Source organism: Oncorhynchus nerka, linkage group LG12, assembly GCF_034236695.1.
Source record: "Oncorhynchus nerka isolate Pitt River linkage group LG12, Oner_Uvic_2.0, whole genome shotgun sequence".
NCBI lineage: Eukaryota > Metazoa > Chordata > Actinopteri > Salmoniformes > Salmonidae > Oncorhynchus > Oncorhynchus nerka.
The window spans coordinates 13,749,248-13,769,936 of record NC_088407.1 but is presented as its reverse complement, the minus strand read 5'-3'; the positions used below and the strand labels follow the sequence as shown (position 1 = coordinate 13,769,936).

Sequence of the window (20,689 nt, the reverse complement as noted above, 5' to 3'; positions counted from 1 at the left end):
AGACATTCACAGCCCAGTCAGCTGTACAACATCAGAAATTCAACAGCCCAGTAATCTGTACAACATCAGACATTCACAGCCCAGTAAGCTGTACAACATCAGACATTCACAGCCCAGTAATCTGTACAACATCAGACATTCACAGCCCAGTAAGCTGTACAACATCAGACATTCACAGCCCAGTAATCTGTACAACATCAGACATTCACAGCCCAGTCATCTGTACAACATCAGACATTCACAGCCCAGTAAGCTGTACAACATCAGACATTCACAGCCCAGTAATCTGTACAACATCAGACATTCACAGCCCAGTAATCTGTACAACATCAGACATTCACAGCCCAGTCAGCTGTACAACATCAGACATTCACAGCCCAGTCAGCTGTACAACATCAGACATTCAACAGCCCAGTAATCTGTACAACATCAGACATTCACAGCCCAGTCAGCTGTACAACATCAGACATTCACAGCCCAGTAAGCTGTACAACATCAGACATTCACAGCCCAGTCAGCTGTACAACATCAGACATTCACAGCCCAGTAATCTGTACAACATCAGACATTCACAGCCCAGTAAGCTGTACAACATCAGACATTCACAGTCCAGTCAGCTGTACAACATCAGACATTCACAGCCCAGTAATCTGTACAACATCAGACATTCACAGCCCAGTCAGCTGTACAACATCACAGCCCAGTCAGCTGTACAACATCAGACATTCACAGCCCAGTCAGCTGTACAACATCAGACATTCACAGCCCAGTCAGCTGTACAACATCAGACATTCACAGCCCAGTCAGCTGTACAACATCAGACATTCACAGCCCAGTAATCTGTACAACATCAGACATTCACAGCCCAGTCAGCTGTACAACATCAGACATTCACAGCCCAGTCAGCTGTACAACATCAGACATTCACAGCCCAGTCAGCTGTACAACATCAGACATTCACAGCCCAGTAATCTGTACAACATCAGACATTCACAGCCCAGTCAGCTGTACAACATCAGACATTCACAGCCCAGTAATCTGTACAACATCAGACATTCACAGCCCAGTCAGCTGTACAACATCAGACATTCACAGCCCAGTAATCTGTACAACATCAGACATTCACAGCCCAGTCAGCTGTACAACATCAGACATTCACAGCCCAGTAATCTGTACAACATCAGACATTCACAGCCCAGTAATCTGTACAACATCAGACATTCACAGCCCAGTAATCTGTACAACATCAGACATTCACAGCCCAGTAAGCTGTACAACATCAGACATTCACAGCCCAGTAATCTGTACAACATCAGACATTCACAGCCCAGTAATCTGTACAACATCAGACATTCACAGCCCAGTCAGCTGTACAACATCAGACATTCACAGCCCAGTCAGCTGTACAACATCAGACATTCACAGCCCAGTCAGCTGTACAACATCAGACATTCACAGCCCAGTAATCTGTACAACATCAGACATTCACAGCCCAGTCAGCTGTACAACATCAGACATTCACAGCCCAGTCAGCTGTACAACATCAGACATTCACAGCCCAGTCAGCTGTACAACATCAGACATTCACAGCCCAGTGAGCTGTACCACATCAGACATTCACAGCCCAGTAATCTGTACAACATCAGACATTCACAGCCCAGTCAGCTGTACAACATCAGACATTCACAGCCCAGTCAGCTGTACAACATCAGACATTCACAGTCCAGTCAGCTGTACAACATCAGACATTCAGACATTCACAGCCCAGTAATCTGTACAACATCAGACATTCACAGCCCAGTCAGCTGTACAACATCAGACATTCACAGCCCAGTCAGCTGTACAACATCAGACATTCACAGCCCAGTGAGCTGTACCACATCAGACATTCACAGCCCAGTAATCTGTACAACATCAGACATTCACAGCCCAGTCAGCTGTACAACATCAGACATTCACAGCCCAGTCAGCTGTACAACATCAGACATTCACAGTCCAGTCAGCTGTACAACATCAGACATTCACAGTCCAGTAATCTGTACAACATCAGACATTCACAGCCCAGTCAGCTGTACAACATCAGACATTCACAGCCCAGTAATCTGTACAACATCAGACATTCACAGCCCAGTAATCTGTACAACATCAGACATTCACAGCCCAGTAATCTGTACAACATCAGACATTCACAGTCCAGTAATCTGTACAACATCAGACATTCACAGCCCAGTCAGCTGTACAACATCAGACATTCACAGCCCAGTAATCTGTACAACATCAGACATTCACAGCCCAGTAATCTGTACAACATCAGACATTCACAGTCCAGTAATCTGTACAACATCAGACATTCACAGCCCAGTCAGCTGTACAACATCAGACATTCACAGCCCAGTAATCTGTACAACATCAGACATTCACAGCCCAGTAATCTGTACAACATCAGACATTCACAGCCCAGTAATCTGTACAACATCAGACATTCACAGCCCAGTAATCTGTACAACATCAGACATTCACAGTCCAGTAATCTGTACAACATCAGACATTCACAGCCCAGTCAGCTGTACAACATCAGACATTCATACAGATGGGCCCAAAACAGCACAGAAGATACCAGAAAGCAACCTGGAACCAAAATATCCAGACACTCTTAGATAACTTTCTGGACACCACATTCACTCACAGTGAAGAAGACATCAATCTGGCAGTAAAAAACATCAACTATATATTCAGGCAAACGGCAAAAGAAGCACAATTGAAATTGACAAAAGAAACAAAACAAAAAAGACCACAGATGACGACTGGTTTGATGCAGATTGTAAAATTATGAGGAAAAAACTTAGAACACCTCCAACCAAAAGCACAGAGACCCAAATAATGGTGAATTACACCTTCATTACTGAGACATTAAAACTCAGAAACAAAAAAAGCCCAGTACAACAGCAAGCAGCTGACACTAATTGAGAAGTCCATAAACACCAACAACTTCCGGCAAAATTGGAAAAACCTAAAAGGAAAAATCTAAAGAGGAATTAGTGAAACAAAATGGTGACATGTGGACAACGCATTTTAAAACACTCTACAACACCTCTCAAATTGACACAAACGCAGAACAACGGCAAATTTATGAGAAGTTGAATGGATTAGAAAAAGCTATAAAGAACAATCAAAATCCATTGGACTCCCCAATTACTGACCAGGAGCTCTATAAGAAACTAAACTATTACTGACCAGGAGCTCTATAAGAAACTAAACTATTACTGACCAGGAGCTCTATAAGAAACTAAACTATTACTGACCAGGAGCTCTATAAGAAACTAAACTATTACTGACCAGGAGCTCTATAAGAGACTAAACTACTACTGACCAGGAGCTCTATAAGAAACTAAACTATTACTGACCAGGAGCTCTATAAGAGACTAAACTATTACTGACCAGGAGCTCTATAAGAAACTTCAGGCTCTCAAATTTAAAAAAGCATGCAGACCTGATGGCATCCTAAATGAGATGCTCAAACTCACTAGCGCAAAATGTCAATTGGCTATATTAAAACTGTTCAATTTGATCCTGAGTGTAGGTTATTTCCCTGACATCTGGAATCAAGGGCTCGATCTTTAAGAACACATTGGACCCAGAAGTATGTGTGTGAGCAGTAACATGGGGAAGGTTTTCTGTAGTATTATAAATGTAAGAGTTCTAAACTTCCTTAATAAGCACAATGTCTTGAGTAAAAGCCAAATAGGATTTATACCAAAACATCGCACGACGATACACCCTAAACATGTCCACCAAAATAATACCAAAATGTACGCTTGCTTTATCGACTTCCAAAAAGCATTTGATTCTATTTGGCATACAGGACTGTTCTACAAGATTATTGAAAGTGGTGTAGGGGGTAAAACATATTACATAATTAACTCAATGTATACTGGCAATACGTGCAGCATTAAAATTGGCAAGAAAATAACAGAATTCTTTAACCAGGGGCGGGGCCTTCGCCAGGGTTGCAATCTGAGCCCTGCACTCTTCAATATTTACATCAACGAATTGGCCACTATTCTAGAAAAATTCTCAGCCCCTGGTGTTAGTCTCCACAATTCAGAGGTTAAATAGCCTGCCCTTCGCAGATCACCTATGCCTGCTGTTCACTACAGCACATGGCCTACAGCAGAGCCTGGACCTGCTAGGGCAGTACTGCCAGACCTGGGCCCTGGCAGTAAACCCCAAAAAGACTAAAATAATGATTTTCCAGAGAAAATCCAGATCTCAGGGAATTAGACCAAAGTTATATTATACTGGACTGGACACACTAAAATTACTTCGGTTTTAAAATAAGCTCAACTGGACACCTTAACGGCGCAGTGAATGAACTAAGAGAGAAATTTGTAAGTCGCTCTGGATAAGAGCGTCTGCTAAATGACTTAAATGTAAATGTAAATGTAGAAAGCACGCAGGGCATTCTACGCCTTTAAAAAACACATTCAAATTGAAATACCTATTAAAATGTGGCTAAAACGAATTGAATGTGTCATTGAACCAATTTCACTTCATGGCAGCGAGGTGTGGGGTCCACTTGCAAAACAAGATTTTAAACAATGGGCCAAACACCCCATTGAAACCCTGAATGCAGAGTTCTGTAAGATTCTCCTACATGTCCAGAGGAAAACTACAAACAATGTATGTAGGGCAGAATTAGGCCAATATCATAATAAAAACTCATAAAAGAGTGATTCCATTTTGGAAACATCTAAAATACAGTGACCCCCTCTCATATCACTACCAAGCCCTGCTATACCATGAGCACAAGCACAAAGCAGTGCTATCTGGCCCTAAATCGACAGTACACCGTAGCTAACTATTTGACCATGGTTACTGATCAAAACCTTAGAAAAACCTTGACAAAGTACAGGCTCAGTGAGCACAGCCTTGCCATTGAGAAGGCTAGACACAAGAAAACCTGGTTCCCTGTAGAGGAAAGGCTGTGCAACCACTGCACAACAGCAGAAACTGAGACAGAGCTGCATTTCCTGACAAAACGTCAAAAATATAAAACAATTAGAGTGTCATTTCCCCAAATTTCTGATGGGAACAGGCTACCCGTCCTGTTGGGGGAGGACGCAGAGAGCTGTGGGTTGACAGCGCACTACATTGAAGATCTCTCTGATGGGAACAGGCTACCCGTCCTGTTGGGGGAGGACGCAGAGAGCTGTGGGTTGACAGCGCACTACATTGAAGACCTCTCTGATGGGAACAGGCTACCCGTCCTGTTGGGGGAGGACGCAGAGAGCTGTGGGTTGACAGCGCACTACATTGCTGCCTGCCATAAGATGAGGGACAGTGTCCTCTATGCTTATTGTTATTGTTCAATGTTTGGTTATTTTGACCCTTGGTTATTGTTGTTACTGTTGTCCCGTTGATAATATTGATTATTATGATTCATTATGTTAATATTGTAAATCTCCAAAGTAATCTTTGGCAATATGTATATTGTTATGTCATGCTAATAAATCAAATTAAGAGAGAAAGAGAGAAACAGAAAGAAACAGAGAGAGAGAGAGACAGAGAGAGAACGAGAGAGAGCGAGAGAGAGCGAGAGAGAGCGAGAGAGAGACAGAGAAGACAGACAGAGAGGAGAAACAGAGAGAGAGAGAGAGACAGAGAGAGAGAGAGAGAGACAGAGAGGAGAAACAGAGAGAGAGAGAGAGAGACAGAGAGAGAGAGAAAGACAGAGAGAGAGAGCTGACAGGCAGGAAGTGTCATACCTCTCGGTCAGGCTGAACTTCCTGTTGATTTGTGTTTGTTCCCGCGGTAATGGCTGGGTTGGGACAGGATACTCCTGTGGAACACATTCATTCACACTCATTAAGTACTTTGAAAAGCTTAAACGTGATGATTAGAAGTCTACTTTAAGATTTGACACAATAGAACACATCTAAAACAAAGCAGGGGAGGAGGTCTATAGCCAAAAGAGGAGGAGAGCAAATATTTTATCCAGACAAAAGAGGAGAGCAGCTATTTCATCCAGACTACAGAGGAGAGCAGCTATTTCATTCAGACTATAGAGGAGGAGAGCAGCTATTTTATTCAAATTATAGAGGAGGGGAGCAGCTATTTCATCCAGACTATAGAGGAGAGCAGCTATTTCATCCAGACTATAGAGGAGGAGAGCAGCTATTTCATCCAGACTATAGAGGAGGAGAGCAGCTATTTCATCCAGACTATAGAGGAGGAGAGCAGCTATTTCATCCAGACTACAGAGGAGAGCAGCTATTTCATCCAGACAGACTAAAGAGGAGAGAGCAGCTATTTCATCATCCAGACTATCTTTAGAATACCTAGAGGAGAAAGTAGCCCTCTCACCCCCTCCCCCTGAAAAGATTTAGATGCCTACTGTTCCACTGGAGAGGAGAATGCACCAATTTGTAAGTCCAGAGCTAAATGAGGTAAATGAAATGCAGCTATTTCATCCAGACTAAAGACTATTTCATCCAGACTATAGAGGAGGGGAGCAGCTATTTCATCCAGACTATAGAGGAGGGGAGCAGCTATTTCATCCAGACTATAGAGGAGAGCAGCTATTTCATCCAGACTACAGAGGAGAGCAGCAATTTCATCCAGACTAAAGAGGAGAGCAGCTATTTCATCCAGACTAAAGAGGAGAGCAGCAATTTCATCCAGAATACAGAAGAGAGCAGCTATTTCATCCAGACTATAGGGGAGGAGAGCAGCTATTTCATCCAGACTATAGAGGAGGAGAGCAGCTATTTCATCCAGACTAAAGAGGAGAGCAGCTATTTCATCCAGACTATGGAGGAGGAGAGCAGCTATTTCATCCAGACTAAAAAGGAGAGCAGCTATTTCATCCAGACGATAGAAGAGGAGAGCAGCTATTTCATCCAGACTAAAAAGGAGAGCAGCTATTTCATCCAGACGATAGAAGAGGAGAGCAGCTATTTCATCCAGACTATATAGAGCAGCTATTTCATCCAGACTATAGGGGAGGAGAGCAGCTATTTCATCCAGACTTTAGAGGAGGAGAGCAGCTATTTCATCCAGACTATGGAGGAGGAGAGCAGCTATTTTATTCAAATTATAGAGGAGGGGAGCAGCTATTTCATCCAGACTATAGAGGAGAGCAGCTATTTCATCCAGACTATAGAGGAGGAGAGCAGCTATTTCATCCAGACTATAGAGGAGGAGAGCAGCTATTTCATCCAGACTACAGAGGAGAGCAGCTATTTCATCCAGACTAAAGAGGAGAGCAGCTATTTCATCCAGACTATAGAGGAGGGGAGCAGCTATTTCATCCAGACTATAGAGGAGGGGAGCAGCTATTTCATCCAGACTATAGAGGAGAGCAGCTATTTCATCCAGACTACAGAGGAGAGCAGCAATTTCATCCAGACTAAAGAGGAGAGCAGCTATTTCATCCAGACTAAAGAGGAGAGCAGCAATTTCATCCAGAATACAGAAGAGAGCAGCTATTTCATCCAGACTATAGGGGAGGAGAGCAGCTATTTCATCCAGACTATAGAGGAGGAGAGCAGCTATTTCATCCAGACTAAAGAGGAGAGCAGCTATTTCATCCAGACTATAGAGGAGGAGAGCAGCTATTTCATCCAGACTAAAAAGGAGAGCAGCTATTTCATGCAGACGATAGAAGAGGAGAGCAGCTATTTCATCCAGACTTTAGAGGAGGAGAGCAGCTATTTCATCCAGACTATGGAGGAGGAGAGCAGCTATTTCATCCAGACTAAAAAGGAGAGCAGCTATTTCATCCAGACGATAGAAGAGGAGAGCAGCTATTTCATCCAGACTAAAAAGGAGAGCAGCTATTTCATGCAGACGATAGAAGAGGAGAGCAGCTATTTCATCCAGACTATAGGGGAGGAGAGCAGCTATTTCATCCAGACTTTAGAGGAGGAGAGCAGCTATTTCATCCAGACTATGGAGGAGGAGAGCAGCTATTTCACCCAGACTAGAGAGGAGAGCAACTATTTCATCCAGACTATAGAGGAGGAGAGCAGCTATTTCATCCAGACTAAAGAGGAGAGCAGCTATTTCATCCAGACTATGGGGGAGGAGAGCAGCTATTTCATCCAGACTATAGAGGAGGGGAGCAGCTATTTCATCCAGACTATAGAGGAGAGCAGCTATTTCATCCAGACTACAGAGGAGAGCAGCAATTTCATCCAGACTAAAGAGGAGAGCAGCTATTTCATCCAGACTAAAGAGGAGAGCAGCAATTTCATCCAGAATACAGAAGAGAGCAGCTATTTTATCCAGACTATTGAGGAGAGCAGCTATTTAATCCAGACTATAGCGGAGGAGAGCAGCTATTTCATCCAGACTAAAGAGGAGGAGAGCAACTATTTCATCCAGACTATATAGAGCAGCTATTTCATCCAGACTATAGAGGAGGAGAGCAGCTATTTCATCCAGACTATAGAGGAGGAGAGCAGCTATTTCATCCAGACTATAGAGGAGGAGAGCAGCTATTTCATCCAGACTATAGAGGAGGAGAGCAGCTATTTCATCCAGACTATATAGAGCAGCTATTTCATCCAGACTATAGAGGAGGAGAGCAGCTATTTCATCCAGACTATAGGGGAAGAGAGCAGCTATTTCATCCAGACTATAGAGGAGGAGAGCAGCTATTTCATCCAGACTATAGGGGAAGAGAGCAGCTATTTCATCCAGACTAAAGAGGAGGAGAGCAGCTATTTCATCCAGACTATAGGGGAAGAGAGCAGCTATTTCATCCAGACTATAGAGGAGGAGAGCAGCTATTTCATCCAGACTTTAGGGGAAGAGAGCAGCTATTTCATCCAGACTATAGGGGAGGAGAGCAGCTATTTCATCCAGACTTTAGAGGAGGAGAGCAGCTATTTCATCCAGACTAAAGAGGAGAGCAGCTATTTCATCCAGACTATAGAGGAGGAGAGCAGCTATTTCATCCAGACTATAGAGGAGGAGAGCAGCTATTTCATCCAGACGATAGAAGAGGAGAGCAGCTATTTCATCCAGACTATAGAGGAGGAGAGCAGCTATTTCATCCAGACTATAGAGGAGGAGAGCAGCTATTTCATCCAGATTATAGAGGAGGAGAGCAGCTATTTCATCCAGACTAAAGAGGAGAGCAGCTATTTCATCCAGACTATTGAGGAGAGCAGCTATTTAATCCAGACTATAGCGGAGGAGAGCAGCTATTTCATCCAGACTATAGAGGAGTAGAGCAGCTATTTCATCCAGACTATATAGAGCAGCTATTTCATCCAGACTATAGAGGAGGAGAGCAGCTATTTCATCCAGACTTTAGAGGAGGAGAGCAGCTATTTCATCCAGACTTTAGAGGAGGAGAGCAGCTATTTCATCCAGACTATAGAGGAGGAGAGCAGCTATTTCATCCAGACTATAGAGAGCAGCTATTTCATCCAGACTATAGAGGAGGAGAGCAGCTATTTCATCCAGACGATAGAAGAGGAGAGCAGCTATTTCATCCAGACGATAGAAGAGGAGAGCAGCTATTTCATCCAGACTACAGAGGAGAGCAGCTATTTCATCCAGACTAAAGAGGAGAGCAGCTATTTCATCCAGACTATAGAGGAGGGGAGCAGCTATTTCATCCAGACTATAGAGGAGGGGAGCAGCTATTTCATCCAGACTATAGAGGAGAGCAGCTATTTCATCCAGACTACAGAGGAGAGCAGCAATTTCATCCAGACTAAAGAGGAGAGCAGCAATTTCATCCAGAATACAGAAGAGAGCAGCTATTTCATCCAGACTATAGGGGAGGAGAGCAGCTATTTCATTCAGACTATAGAGGAGGAGAGCAGCTATTTCATCCAGACTAAAGAGGAGAGCAGCTATTTCATCCAGACTATGGAGGAGGAGAGCAGCTATTTCATCCAGACTAAAGAGGAGAGCAGCTATTTCATCCAGACGATAGAAGAGGAGAGCAGCTATTTCACCCAGACTATAGAGGAGGAGAGCAGCTATTTCATCCAGACTATAGAGGAGGAGAGCAGCTATTTTATCCAGACTATGGAGGAGGAGAGCAGCTATTTCACCCAGACTAGAGAGGAGGATAGCAGCTATTTCATCCAGACTATTGAGGAGAGCAGCTATTTCATCCAGACTATAGAGGAGGAGAGCAGCTATTTCATCCAGACTATAGAGGAGGAGAGCAGCTATTTCATCCAGACTATGGAGGAGGAGAGCAGCTATTTCACCCAGACTAGAGAGGAGAGCAACTATTTCATCCAGACTATAGAGGAGGAGAGCAGCTATTTCATCCAGACTAAAGAGGAGAGCAGCTATTTCATCCAGACTATGGGGGAGGAGAGCAGCTATTTCATCCAGACTATAGAGGAGGGGAGCAGCTATTTCATCCAGACTATAGAGGAGAGCAGCTATTTCATCCAGACTACAGAGGAGAGCAGCAATTTCATCCAGACTAAAGAGGAGAGCAGCTATTTCATCCAGACTAAAGAGGAGAGCAGCTATTTCATCCAGACTACAGAGGAGAGCAGCAATTTCATCCAGAATACAGAAGAGAGCAGCTATTTCATCCAGACTATAGGGGAGGAGAGCAGCTATTTCATCCAGACTATTGAGGAGAGCAGCTATTTAATCCAGACTATAGCGGAGGAGAGCAGCTATTTCATCCAGACTAAAGAGGAGGAGAGCAACTATTTCATCCAGACTATATAGTGCAGCTATTTCATCCAGACTATAGAGGAGGAGAGCAGCTATTTCATCCAGACTATAGAGGAGGAGAGCAGCTATTTCATCCAGACTATAGAGGAGGAGAGCAGCTATTTCATCCAGACTACAGAGGAGGAGAGCAGCTATTTCATCCAGACTACAGAGGAGGAGAGCAGCTATTTCATCCAGACTATAGAGGAGGAGAGCAGCTATTTCATACAGACTATAGAGGAGGAGAGCAGCTATTTCATCCAGACTATAGAGGAAGAGAGCAGCTATTTCATCCAGACTATAGAGGAGGAGAGCAGCTATTTCATACAGACTATAGAGGAGGAGAGCAGCTATTTCATCCAGACTATAGAGGAGGAGAGCAGCTATTTCATCCAGACTATAGAGGAGGAGAGCAGCTATTTCATCCAGACTACAGAGGAGGAGAGCAGCTATTTCATCCAGACTTTAGAGGAGGAGAGCAGCTATTTCATCCAGACTATAGAGGAGGAGAGCAGCTATTTCATCCAGACTATAGAGGAGGAGAGCAGCTATTTCATCCAGACTATAGAGGAAGAGAGCAGCTATTTCATACAGATTATAGAGGAGGGGAGCAGCTATTTCATCCAGACTAAAGAGGAGAGCAGCTATTTCATCCAGACTATGGGGGAGGAGAGCAGCTATTTCATCCAGACTATAGAGGCGGAGAGCAGGTATTTCATCCAGACTACAGAGGAGAGCAGCAATTTCATCCAGACTAAAGAGGAGAGCAGCTATTTCATTCAGATTATAGAGGAGGGGAGCAGCTATTTCATCCAGACTATAGAGGAGAGCAGCTATTTCATCCAGACTACAGAGGAGAGCAGCAATTTCATCCAGACTAAAGAGGAGAGCAGCTATTTCATCCAGACTAAAGAGGAGAGCAGCAATTTCATCCAGAATACAGAAGAGAGCAGATATTTCATCCAGACGATAGAAGAGGAGAGCAGCTATTTCACCCAGACTATAGAGGAGGAGAGCAGCTATTTCATCCAGACTATAGAGGAGGAGAGCAGCTATTTCATCCAGACTATAGTTGAGGAGAGCAGCTATTTCACCCAGACTAGAGAGGAGAGCAACTATTTCATCCAGACTATAGAGGGTGAGAGCAGCTATTTCATCCAGACTAGAGAGGAGAGCAACTATTTCATCCAGACTATAGAGGAGGAGAGCAACTATTTCATCCAGATTATAGAGGAGGAGAGCAGCTATTTCATCCAGACTATAGAGGAGGAGAGCAGCTATTTCATCCAGACTATTGAGGAGAGCAGCTATTTAATCCAGACTATAACGGAGGAGAGCAGCTATTTCATCCAGACTATAGAGGAGGAGAGCAGCTATTTCATCCAGACTATTGAGGAGAGCAGCTATTTAATCCAGACTATAGCGGAGGAGAGCAGCTATTTCATCCAGACTAAAGAGGAGGAGAGCAACTATTTCATCCAGACTATAGAGGAGGAGAGCAGCTATTTCATCCAGACTATAGAGGAGGAGAGCAGCTATTTCATCCAGACTATAGAGGAGTAGAGCAGCTATTTCATCCAGACTATATAGAGCAACTATTTCATCCAGACGATAGAAGAGGAGAGCAGCTATTTCATCCAGACTATAGAGGAGGAGAGCAGCTATTTCATCCAGACTATGGAGGAGGAGAGCAGCTATTTCACCCAGACTAGAGAGGAGAGCAACTATTTCATCCAGACTATAGGGGAAGAGAGCAGCTATTTCATCCAGACTATAGAGGAGGAGAGCAGCTATTTCATCCAGACTATAGAGGAGGAGAGCAGCTATTTCATCCAGACTAAAGAGGAGAGCAGCTATTTCATCCAGACTATGGGGGAGGAGAGCAGCTATTTCATCCAGACTATAGAGGAGGAGAGCAGCTATTTCATCCAGACTATAGAGGAGGGGAGCAGCTATTTCATCCAGACTATAGAGGAGGAGAGCAGCTATTTCATCCAGACTATAGAAGAGGAGAGCAGCTATTTCATCCAGACTATAGAGGAGGAGAGCAGCTATTTCATCCAGACTATAGAGGAGGAGAGCAGCTATTTAATCCAGACTATAGCGGAGGAGAGCAGCTATTTCATCCAGACTATAGAGGAGGAGAGCAGCTATTTAATCCAGACTATAGCGGAGGAGAGCAGCTATTTCATCCAGACTAAAGAGGAGGAGAGCAACTATTTCATCCAGACTAAAGAGGAGGAGAGCAGCTATTTCATCCAGACTATAGCGGAGGAGAGCAGCTATTTCATCCAGACTAAAGAGGAGGAGAGCAGCTATTTCATCCAGACTATATAGAGCAGCTATTTCATCCAGACTATAGAGGAGGAGAGCAGTTATTTCATCCAGATTATAGAGGAGGGGAGCAGCTATTTCATCCAGACTATAGAGGAGTAGAGCAGCTATTTCATCCAGACTAAAGAGGAGAGCAGCTATTTCATCCAGACTATAGAGGAGGAGAGCAGCTATTTCATCCAGACTAAAGAGGAGAGCAGCTATTTCATCCAGACTATATAGAGCAGCTATTTCATCCAGACTACAGGGGAAGAGAGCAGCTATTTCATCCAGACTATAGAGGAGGAGAGCAGCTATTTCATCCAGACTATAGGGGAAGAGAGCAGCTATTTCATCCAGACTATAGAGGAGGAGAGCAGCTATTTCATCCAGACTATAGGGGAAGAGAGCAGCTATTTCATCCAGACTATAGAGGAGGAGAGCAGCTATTTCATCCAGACTATAGGGGAAGAGAGCAGCTATTTCATCCAGACTATAGAGGAGGAGAGCAGTTATTTCATCCAGATTATAGAGGAGGGGAGCAGCTATTTCATCCAGACTATAGAGGAGTAGAGCAGCTATTTCATCCAGACTAAAGAGGAGAGCAGCTATTTCATCCAGACTATATAGAGCAGCTATTTCATCCAGACTATAGAGGAGGAGAGCAGCTATTTCATCCAGACTATAGGGGAAGAGAGCAGCTATTTCATCCAGACTATAGAGGAGGAGAGCAGCTATTTCATCCAGACTTTAGGGGAAGAGAGCAGCTATTTCATCCAGACTATAGGGGAGGAGAGCAGCTATTTCATCCAGACTTTAGAGGAGGAGAGCAGCTATTTCATCCAGACTATAGAGGAAGAGAGCAGCTATTTCATCCAGACTATAGAGGAGGAGAGCAGCTATTTCATCCAGACTATAGAGGAGGAGAGCAGCTATTTCATCCAGACTATAGAGGAGGAGAGCAGCTATTTCATCCAGACTATAGAGGAGGAGAGCAGCTATTTCATCCAGACGATAGAAGAGGAGAGCAGCTATTTCATCCAGACTATAGAGGAGGAGAGCAGCTATTTCATCCAGACTATAGAGGAGGAGAGCAGCTATTTCATCCAGACTATAGAGGAGGAGAGCAGCTATTTCATCCAGACTATAGAGGAGGAGAGCAGCTATTTCATCCAGATTATAGAGGAGGAGAGCAGCTATTTCATCCAGACTAAAGAGGAGAGCAGCTATTTCATCCAGACTATTGAGGAGAGCAGCTATTTAATCCAGACTATAGAGGAGGAGAGCAGCTATTTAATCCAGACTATAGCGGAGGAGAGCAGCTATTTCATCCAGACTATATAGAGCAGCTATTTCATCCAGACTATAGGGGAGGAGAACAGCTATTTCATCCAGACTATAAGAGGAGGAGAGCAGCTATTTCATCCAGACTACAGAGGAGGAGAGCAGCTATTTCATCCAGACTATAGAGGAGTAGAGCAGCTATTTCATCCAGACTATATAGAGCAGCTATTTCATCCAGACTATAGAGGAGGAGAGCAGCTATTTCATCCAGACGATAGAAGAGGAGAGCAGCTATTTCATCCAGACTATAGAGGAGGAGAGCAGCTATTTCATCCAGACTATAGAGGAGGAGAGCAGCTATTTCATCCAGACGATAGAAGAGGAGAGCAGCTATTTCATCCAGACTATAGAGGAGGAGAGCAGCTATTTCATCCAGACTATAGAGGAGGAGAGCAGCTATTTCATCCAGACTATAGAGGAGGAGAGCAGCTATTTCATCCAGACTATAGAGGAGGAGAGCAGCTATTTCATCCAGACTATAGAGGAGGAGAGCAGCTATTTCATCCAGACTATAGAGGAGGAGAGCAGCTATTTCATCCAGACTATAGAGGAGGAGAGCAGCTATTTCATCCAGACTATAGAGGAGGAGAGCAGCTATTTCATCCAGACTAAAGAGGAGTAGAGCAGCTATTTCATCCAGACTATAGAGGAGGAGAGCAGCTATTTCATCCAGACTATAGAGGAGGAGAGCAGCTATTTCATCCAGACTATAGAGGAGGGGAGCAGCTATTTCATCCAGACTATAGAGGAGGGGAGCAGCTATTTCATCCAGACTATAGAGGAGGAGAGCAGCTATTTCATCCAGACTATAGAGGAGGAGAGCAGCTATTTCATCCAGACTATAGAGGAGGAGAGCAGCTATTTCATACAGACTATAGAGGAGGAGAACAGCTATTTCATACAGACTATAGAGGAGATGATATGTTATAAAGGGTTTCTTAACATCTGCTGAAAAACTCAATTTGGGGGACAGATTAATAATGAATAATAAAAGGCTTGTAGATTCAGTTCCATCTCAAAGACAGGAATCAGTTGATAAAGTAAATTTTTAAAAACAGTGTCTTTATATCCTCATGTATCACCCAAGGCTAAGCAATCTACAACACATTACATCCTCATTCACATCTGGATACATTTAATAGTGTTGGGCATCTTCAAAAACTGTAGAAGATACTGTCTATGTTCTCTATAACAGTAGCCTATACTTGCCTCTGTTGGTGTGTAGACATATGGTAGGTACCCCTGATGTGGAGCCTGGTTGTCCTGGAGAAGAGGGGTTTTGACAGGGTGGAAGGCTGAATGAGGGGCCTCTATCTGGGCTTGGAGATGGGGGCAGGAGTGGGGCTGGTTCTTCTGGTATGCCTGGGGCTGAGTCCGAGTGTTGTAGAGGTCCCGAGCTGTACTGAGTGACTCTCTCTCCCTCTCTCCTTGTCTCTCTATCTCCCTCTCACATTCCCTCACCAGCTCAATCTCCTTCTCTCGTTCTCTCTCCCTCTCTCTCAGTCTAGCCTTCTCTTCGCATAGTCTCTGCTCCTCTCTCTCCCGCTCTCTCTCCCTTTCAAGCGCCATCTCCCTCTCTCTTGCTCTGTCCTCCCTTTTCTTCGCTCTTTCCCACTCCCTCTCCTTTTCTCTCTCCCTCTCCTTCTCCCTCTCCTTTTCTCTCTCCCTCTCCTTTTCTCTCTCCCTCTCCTTTTCTCTCTCCCTCTCCTTCTCCCTCTCCTTTTCTCTCTCCCTCTCCTTTTCTCTCTCCTTCTCCTTTTCTCTCTCCCTCTCCTTCTCTCTCTCCTTCTCTCTCTCCCTCTCTTTCGCTCTCTCCCCCTCCTTTTCTCTCTCCCCCTCCTTTTCTCTATCCCTGTTACTGCAAATCAATTGTCTCCGGGTCTCCATGGTTGTAATCGATAGGGGACTTTCCTTCTGGATTCCCCCCTGGTACGAGTACCTCCGCTGGGCTTTTCCCTGTCCGTAGCCCCCTCCCTGATTCTCCAGCGTGGATGGATGAGGCTGCCTCCCGTGTCTATCTGGCCTCTGTCTTCGACTCGTCAGGCCTGGCAGATTCCACACAGACATACTCCTACTGGTCTCCTCAAAGAACTTACAACGATCTGCGAAAGGAAGAACATCACACTCCTCCGTACGAGAAGAACGAGTGATGGTGGAGGAAGAGGAGGAGGTTGCTCTTCCTCGTCCTGATAACCCCAGGGCCCCTGTAACCCTCTCGCCCTGGCGGTCGGTGTCCATTTCCAGTTGGTAATTGTGTTCGGGCGTCCACCTCCATTGGCGAGCCATACCAGCTGGATCTTGCTCCTCCGCCACCTGGGTTCCCACATCGCAGCTGGGCATGGCTGGAACCAACCTCTGGGTGGTCCTGGATGGGTCTGACGCTTGGTCTTGGTCCTCTGGTCGTTCAGGATCTTCATCCCTGGGGGGTTGCAGAGCTGAAACTGGGGTTGGGGACAGCTGGTGGAGCTGGGGTGTGGAAGTAGAGGCCAGTAGACTTCCAGGGGCTGGAGCTGATCGGCTGTCATCAGACGAGGTGTACCTGCCTTGGGAGCACCTTTCCTGGGAGCACCTTTCCTTGAGATTGTCAGCCTCTTCCCTCTGGAGGTCCTCCAGGTCAGGACCCTCTTCTTCCTCGACCGTCTCCCCGCCGTAGAGCAACCCTCCTGGGCCTTTGCTCTTCGACAGCTGAGCTTTCTTGCGCTGGATCTCATTTCGGAGGTTCGTGGCGAAGCGTTCGCTGCGGCGGCGTGACCGGGACGAACGGTGACTCCTGGGTTTCTTCATCAGCACCTCTCCATCATCATCCTCCTCTCTTTCTCCTCTTCTTTCTTCTCTTCCTCCTCCTCTCAGATTCTCCTCAAGTAGGCTATCCACACTTGCTGCAGCACTGAGAGGCCCAAAGTCTGTCTTCCGTACCCGCTCAGAGCTCACTCCTCCCTGGTTACAGCCTCCAGAAGGCTTCTCTGACCCTGGTACACTCAATGACCTAGCCCAGGGGTGTTGGAGCTGGATGGGAGAGAGGAGAGTAGCAGCAGCCCCCCCTACCACCAATCCCATCTCCCCTGCCTCTCTAACCCCATCGATGTCCACCGATCCTGGGGAAGAGCAGCGACTCGCTCCTCCTCCAACACCCTCTCTCCATTTCCCCTGGTTCTGCTGGAGTTGGACAGGGGCGTTGTTACTCCCTAGATCCTCAGATAGGTTCTCTCTGGTGGGGTGAAAGGGGGAATGAGACCACTGGGAGCTGGAGGGGGAGGCGGAGCTACGGTCTGAAGAGTCTGAGGGGTCGCTGGAGAACTCTAGGAGACGTAGCTGGGACAAGAGTTTCTCAGGGGCGCTGTGTCTGTAGAGACCTAATGAGGAGTGCTTGTTCTGGGGGAGGAGGTGGCTGGGCTCCCCTAAGGGTTCTGGATCTATGGAGGTGTCAGGAGGGCCGGAGCTTGAGATGGGAGAAGTGGAGCTTATCTCTGGGGCAGGGAGGAAGGGGGAAAGGGGCTCTGGGTGGCTATTCTGGATCACTGAGTTGCTGTCCTTACGGGAACTTTTTTTCTTGGAGATAAGGGTGTAGTACTGCTCTAAGGAATCACCTTTGAAATTCCCAACCCTGTTTCCATTTCTGTTTCCCTCAGTCTTTGATGTCTCACTAGTAGCAGGATAGCTGTTGTTGCTTGGAACGCCCGGAATGTTCAGAAGATCGTCGTCATCGTCTTCGGCATGGCAATGGGAGAGGCTGGGAATTCCGACGGGGTCAGGGATGCATCGTTGTACTTTGACATCTGTGACCCCGGAGCAACCCCGGGTGGCCCTGAAACTGTCCTTCCTGGTCGGTGGCTGGGGGGGACTCGAAACCTCCCTTTCCCCTTCTCCTCCACCCATCTCCCCTTCTCCCTTCCTCCTCTCGTCCTCATAACAGTATGAAGATGGTCTCTCCTTCGCTTCTGGCCGCCTCACTCTGGGTCTGGTCAGCGACCCAGACTTTAGTAAGGCAGAGGTCCTGGTCTCATCTTGGGGCTCGCCTGACTCCCTCCCCAGGGACGGTGCATCGCCGCAGGCATACCCCTGGCTGGTGGGCCCCCCTGGCCCCAGGCTCTGGAGGATATTGTCCATGGAACAGGCTTCACCAGGCCTCAGTGAGACAGTATAGTCAGACGTATTAGAACTAGCTGAAAAAGAACTATAGGCAGAGTCTCTCTTGTTGTTGAAGATGACAGGGTCGACAGGGGAATTCTGGGAATCGTAGTCTCTCTTGTTGTTGAAGATGACAGGGTCCACTGGGGAATTCTGAGAATCGTAGTCTCTCTTGTTGTTAAAGATGGCAGGGTCCACTGTGGAATTCTGGGAATTGTAGTCTCTCTTGTTGTTGAAGATGCCGGGGTCAACAGGGGAATTGTAGTCCCTCTTGTTGTTGAAGATGGCAGGGTCCACTGGTGAATTCTGGGAATCGTAGTACACTTGGCTGCTAGGAGGCTCCAGGCTCTCCATGCTACCTAAAACAAGGATCATAATGTAAATCCGATGTTAAACATTATCCTCTATTATTGTAAACGCATGTGTGGTTAGATTGTGTTCAAATCAAATCAAACCTAAAGAACTGCTGTGGTCTGTGGAGTAGTGTCTGGAGAGCTGATTCCACTGGATAGACAGATCACTGTGGAGAGGGACGGGGAGAGAGAGGTGGAGAGAGGGGGAGAGGGAGGTGGGGGTGGAGAGAGGGGGAGAGGGAGCAAGGGAGGGGAGGGGAGAGGGATGGGTAGAGAGGGAGGAATGTTACCCTCTAAACCTGGTCTCTTTGAAATAGAATCCTAGTTGCACTAAATCTTCCAGTGAGTTTTATCTGCCTTACTGTATTCCACACATGGTTAATCTGCCTTACTGTATTCCACACATGGTTAATCTGCTTTACTGTATTCCACACATGGTTAATCTGCTTTACTGTATTCCACACATGGTTGATCTGCCTTACTGTATTCCACACATGGTTAATATGCCTTACTGTATTCCACACATGGTTGATCTGCCTTACTGTATTCCACACATGGTTGATCTGCCTTACTGTATTCCACACATGGTTAATCTGCTTTACTGTATTCCACACATGGTTAATCTGCCTTACTGTATTCCACACATGGTTAATCTGCTTTACTGTATTCCACACATGGTTAATCTGCTTTACTGTATTCCACACATGGTTGATCTGCCTTACTGTATTCCACACATGGTTAATCTGCCTTACTGTATTCCACACATGGTTGGTCTGCCTTACTGTATTCCACACATGGTTAATCTGCCTTACTGTATTCCACACATGGTTGATCTGCCTTACTGTATTGCACACATGGTTAATCTGCCTTACTGTATTCCACACATGGTTGGTCTGCCTTACTGTATTCCACACATGGTTAATCTGCCTTACTGTATTCCACACATGGTTAATCCGCCTTACTGTATTCCACACATGGTTAATCTTCCTTACTGTATTCCACACATGGTTGATCTGCCTTACTGTATTCCACACATGGTTAATCTGCTTTACTGTATTCCACACATGGTTAATCTGCCTTACTGTATTCCACACATGGTTAATCTGCCTTACTGTATTCCACACATGGTTGGTCTGCCTTACTGTATTCCACACATGGTTTGTCTGCCTTACTGTATTCCACACATGGTTGGTCTGCCTTACTGTATTCCACACATGGTTAATCTGCCTTCCTGTATTCTACACATGGTTGGTCTGCCTTACTGTATTCCACACATGGTTAATCTGCCTTACTGTATTCCACACATGGTTGATCTGCCTTACTGTATTCCACACATGGTTAATCTGCCTTACTGTATTCCACACATGGTTAATCTGCTTTACTGTATTCCACACATGGTTAATCTGCCTTACTGTATTCCACACATGGTTAATCTTCCTTACTGTATTCCACACATGGTTGATCTGCCTTACTGTATTCCACACATGGTTAATCTGCTTTACTGTATTCCACACATGGTTAATCTGCCTTACTGTATTCCACACATGGTTGATCTTCCTTACTGTATTCCACACATGGTTAATCTGCCTTACTGTATTCCACACATGGTTGATCTGCCTTACTGTATTCCACACATGGTTGATCTGCCTTACTGTATTCCACACATGGTTAATCTGCTTTACTGTATTCCACACATGGTTAATCTGCTTTACTGTATTCCACACATGGTTAATCTGCCTTACTGTATTCCACACATGGTTGATCTGCCTTACTGTATTCCACACATGGTTAATCTGCTTTACTGTATTCCACACATGGTTAATCTGCCTTACTGTATTCCACACATGGTT

At 45.4% G+C, this 20,689-nt stretch overlaps 1 protein-coding gene across 1 annotated transcript in view; it reads right to left on the bottom strand.

The window, feature by feature from the left end:
• The window catches only part of LOC115123834 (protein Shroom4-like), a 55,572-nt gene that overhangs the window by 31,817 nt on the left and 3,066 nt on the right, over positions 1 to 20,689 (bottom strand). Inside the window, exons 2-4 of the mRNA XM_065025252.1 lie at positions 18,942 to 19,006; positions 15,568 to 18,845; positions 5,766 to 5,839 (exon numbers count right to left, since the gene is read on the bottom strand). Of these exons, the coding sequence (XP_064881324.1) occupies positions 5,766 to 5,839; positions 15,568 to 18,845; positions 18,942 to 19,006 (3,417 nt within the window). The remainder of the gene's footprint in view (positions 1 to 5,765; positions 5,840 to 15,567; positions 18,846 to 18,941; positions 19,007 to 20,689) is intronic.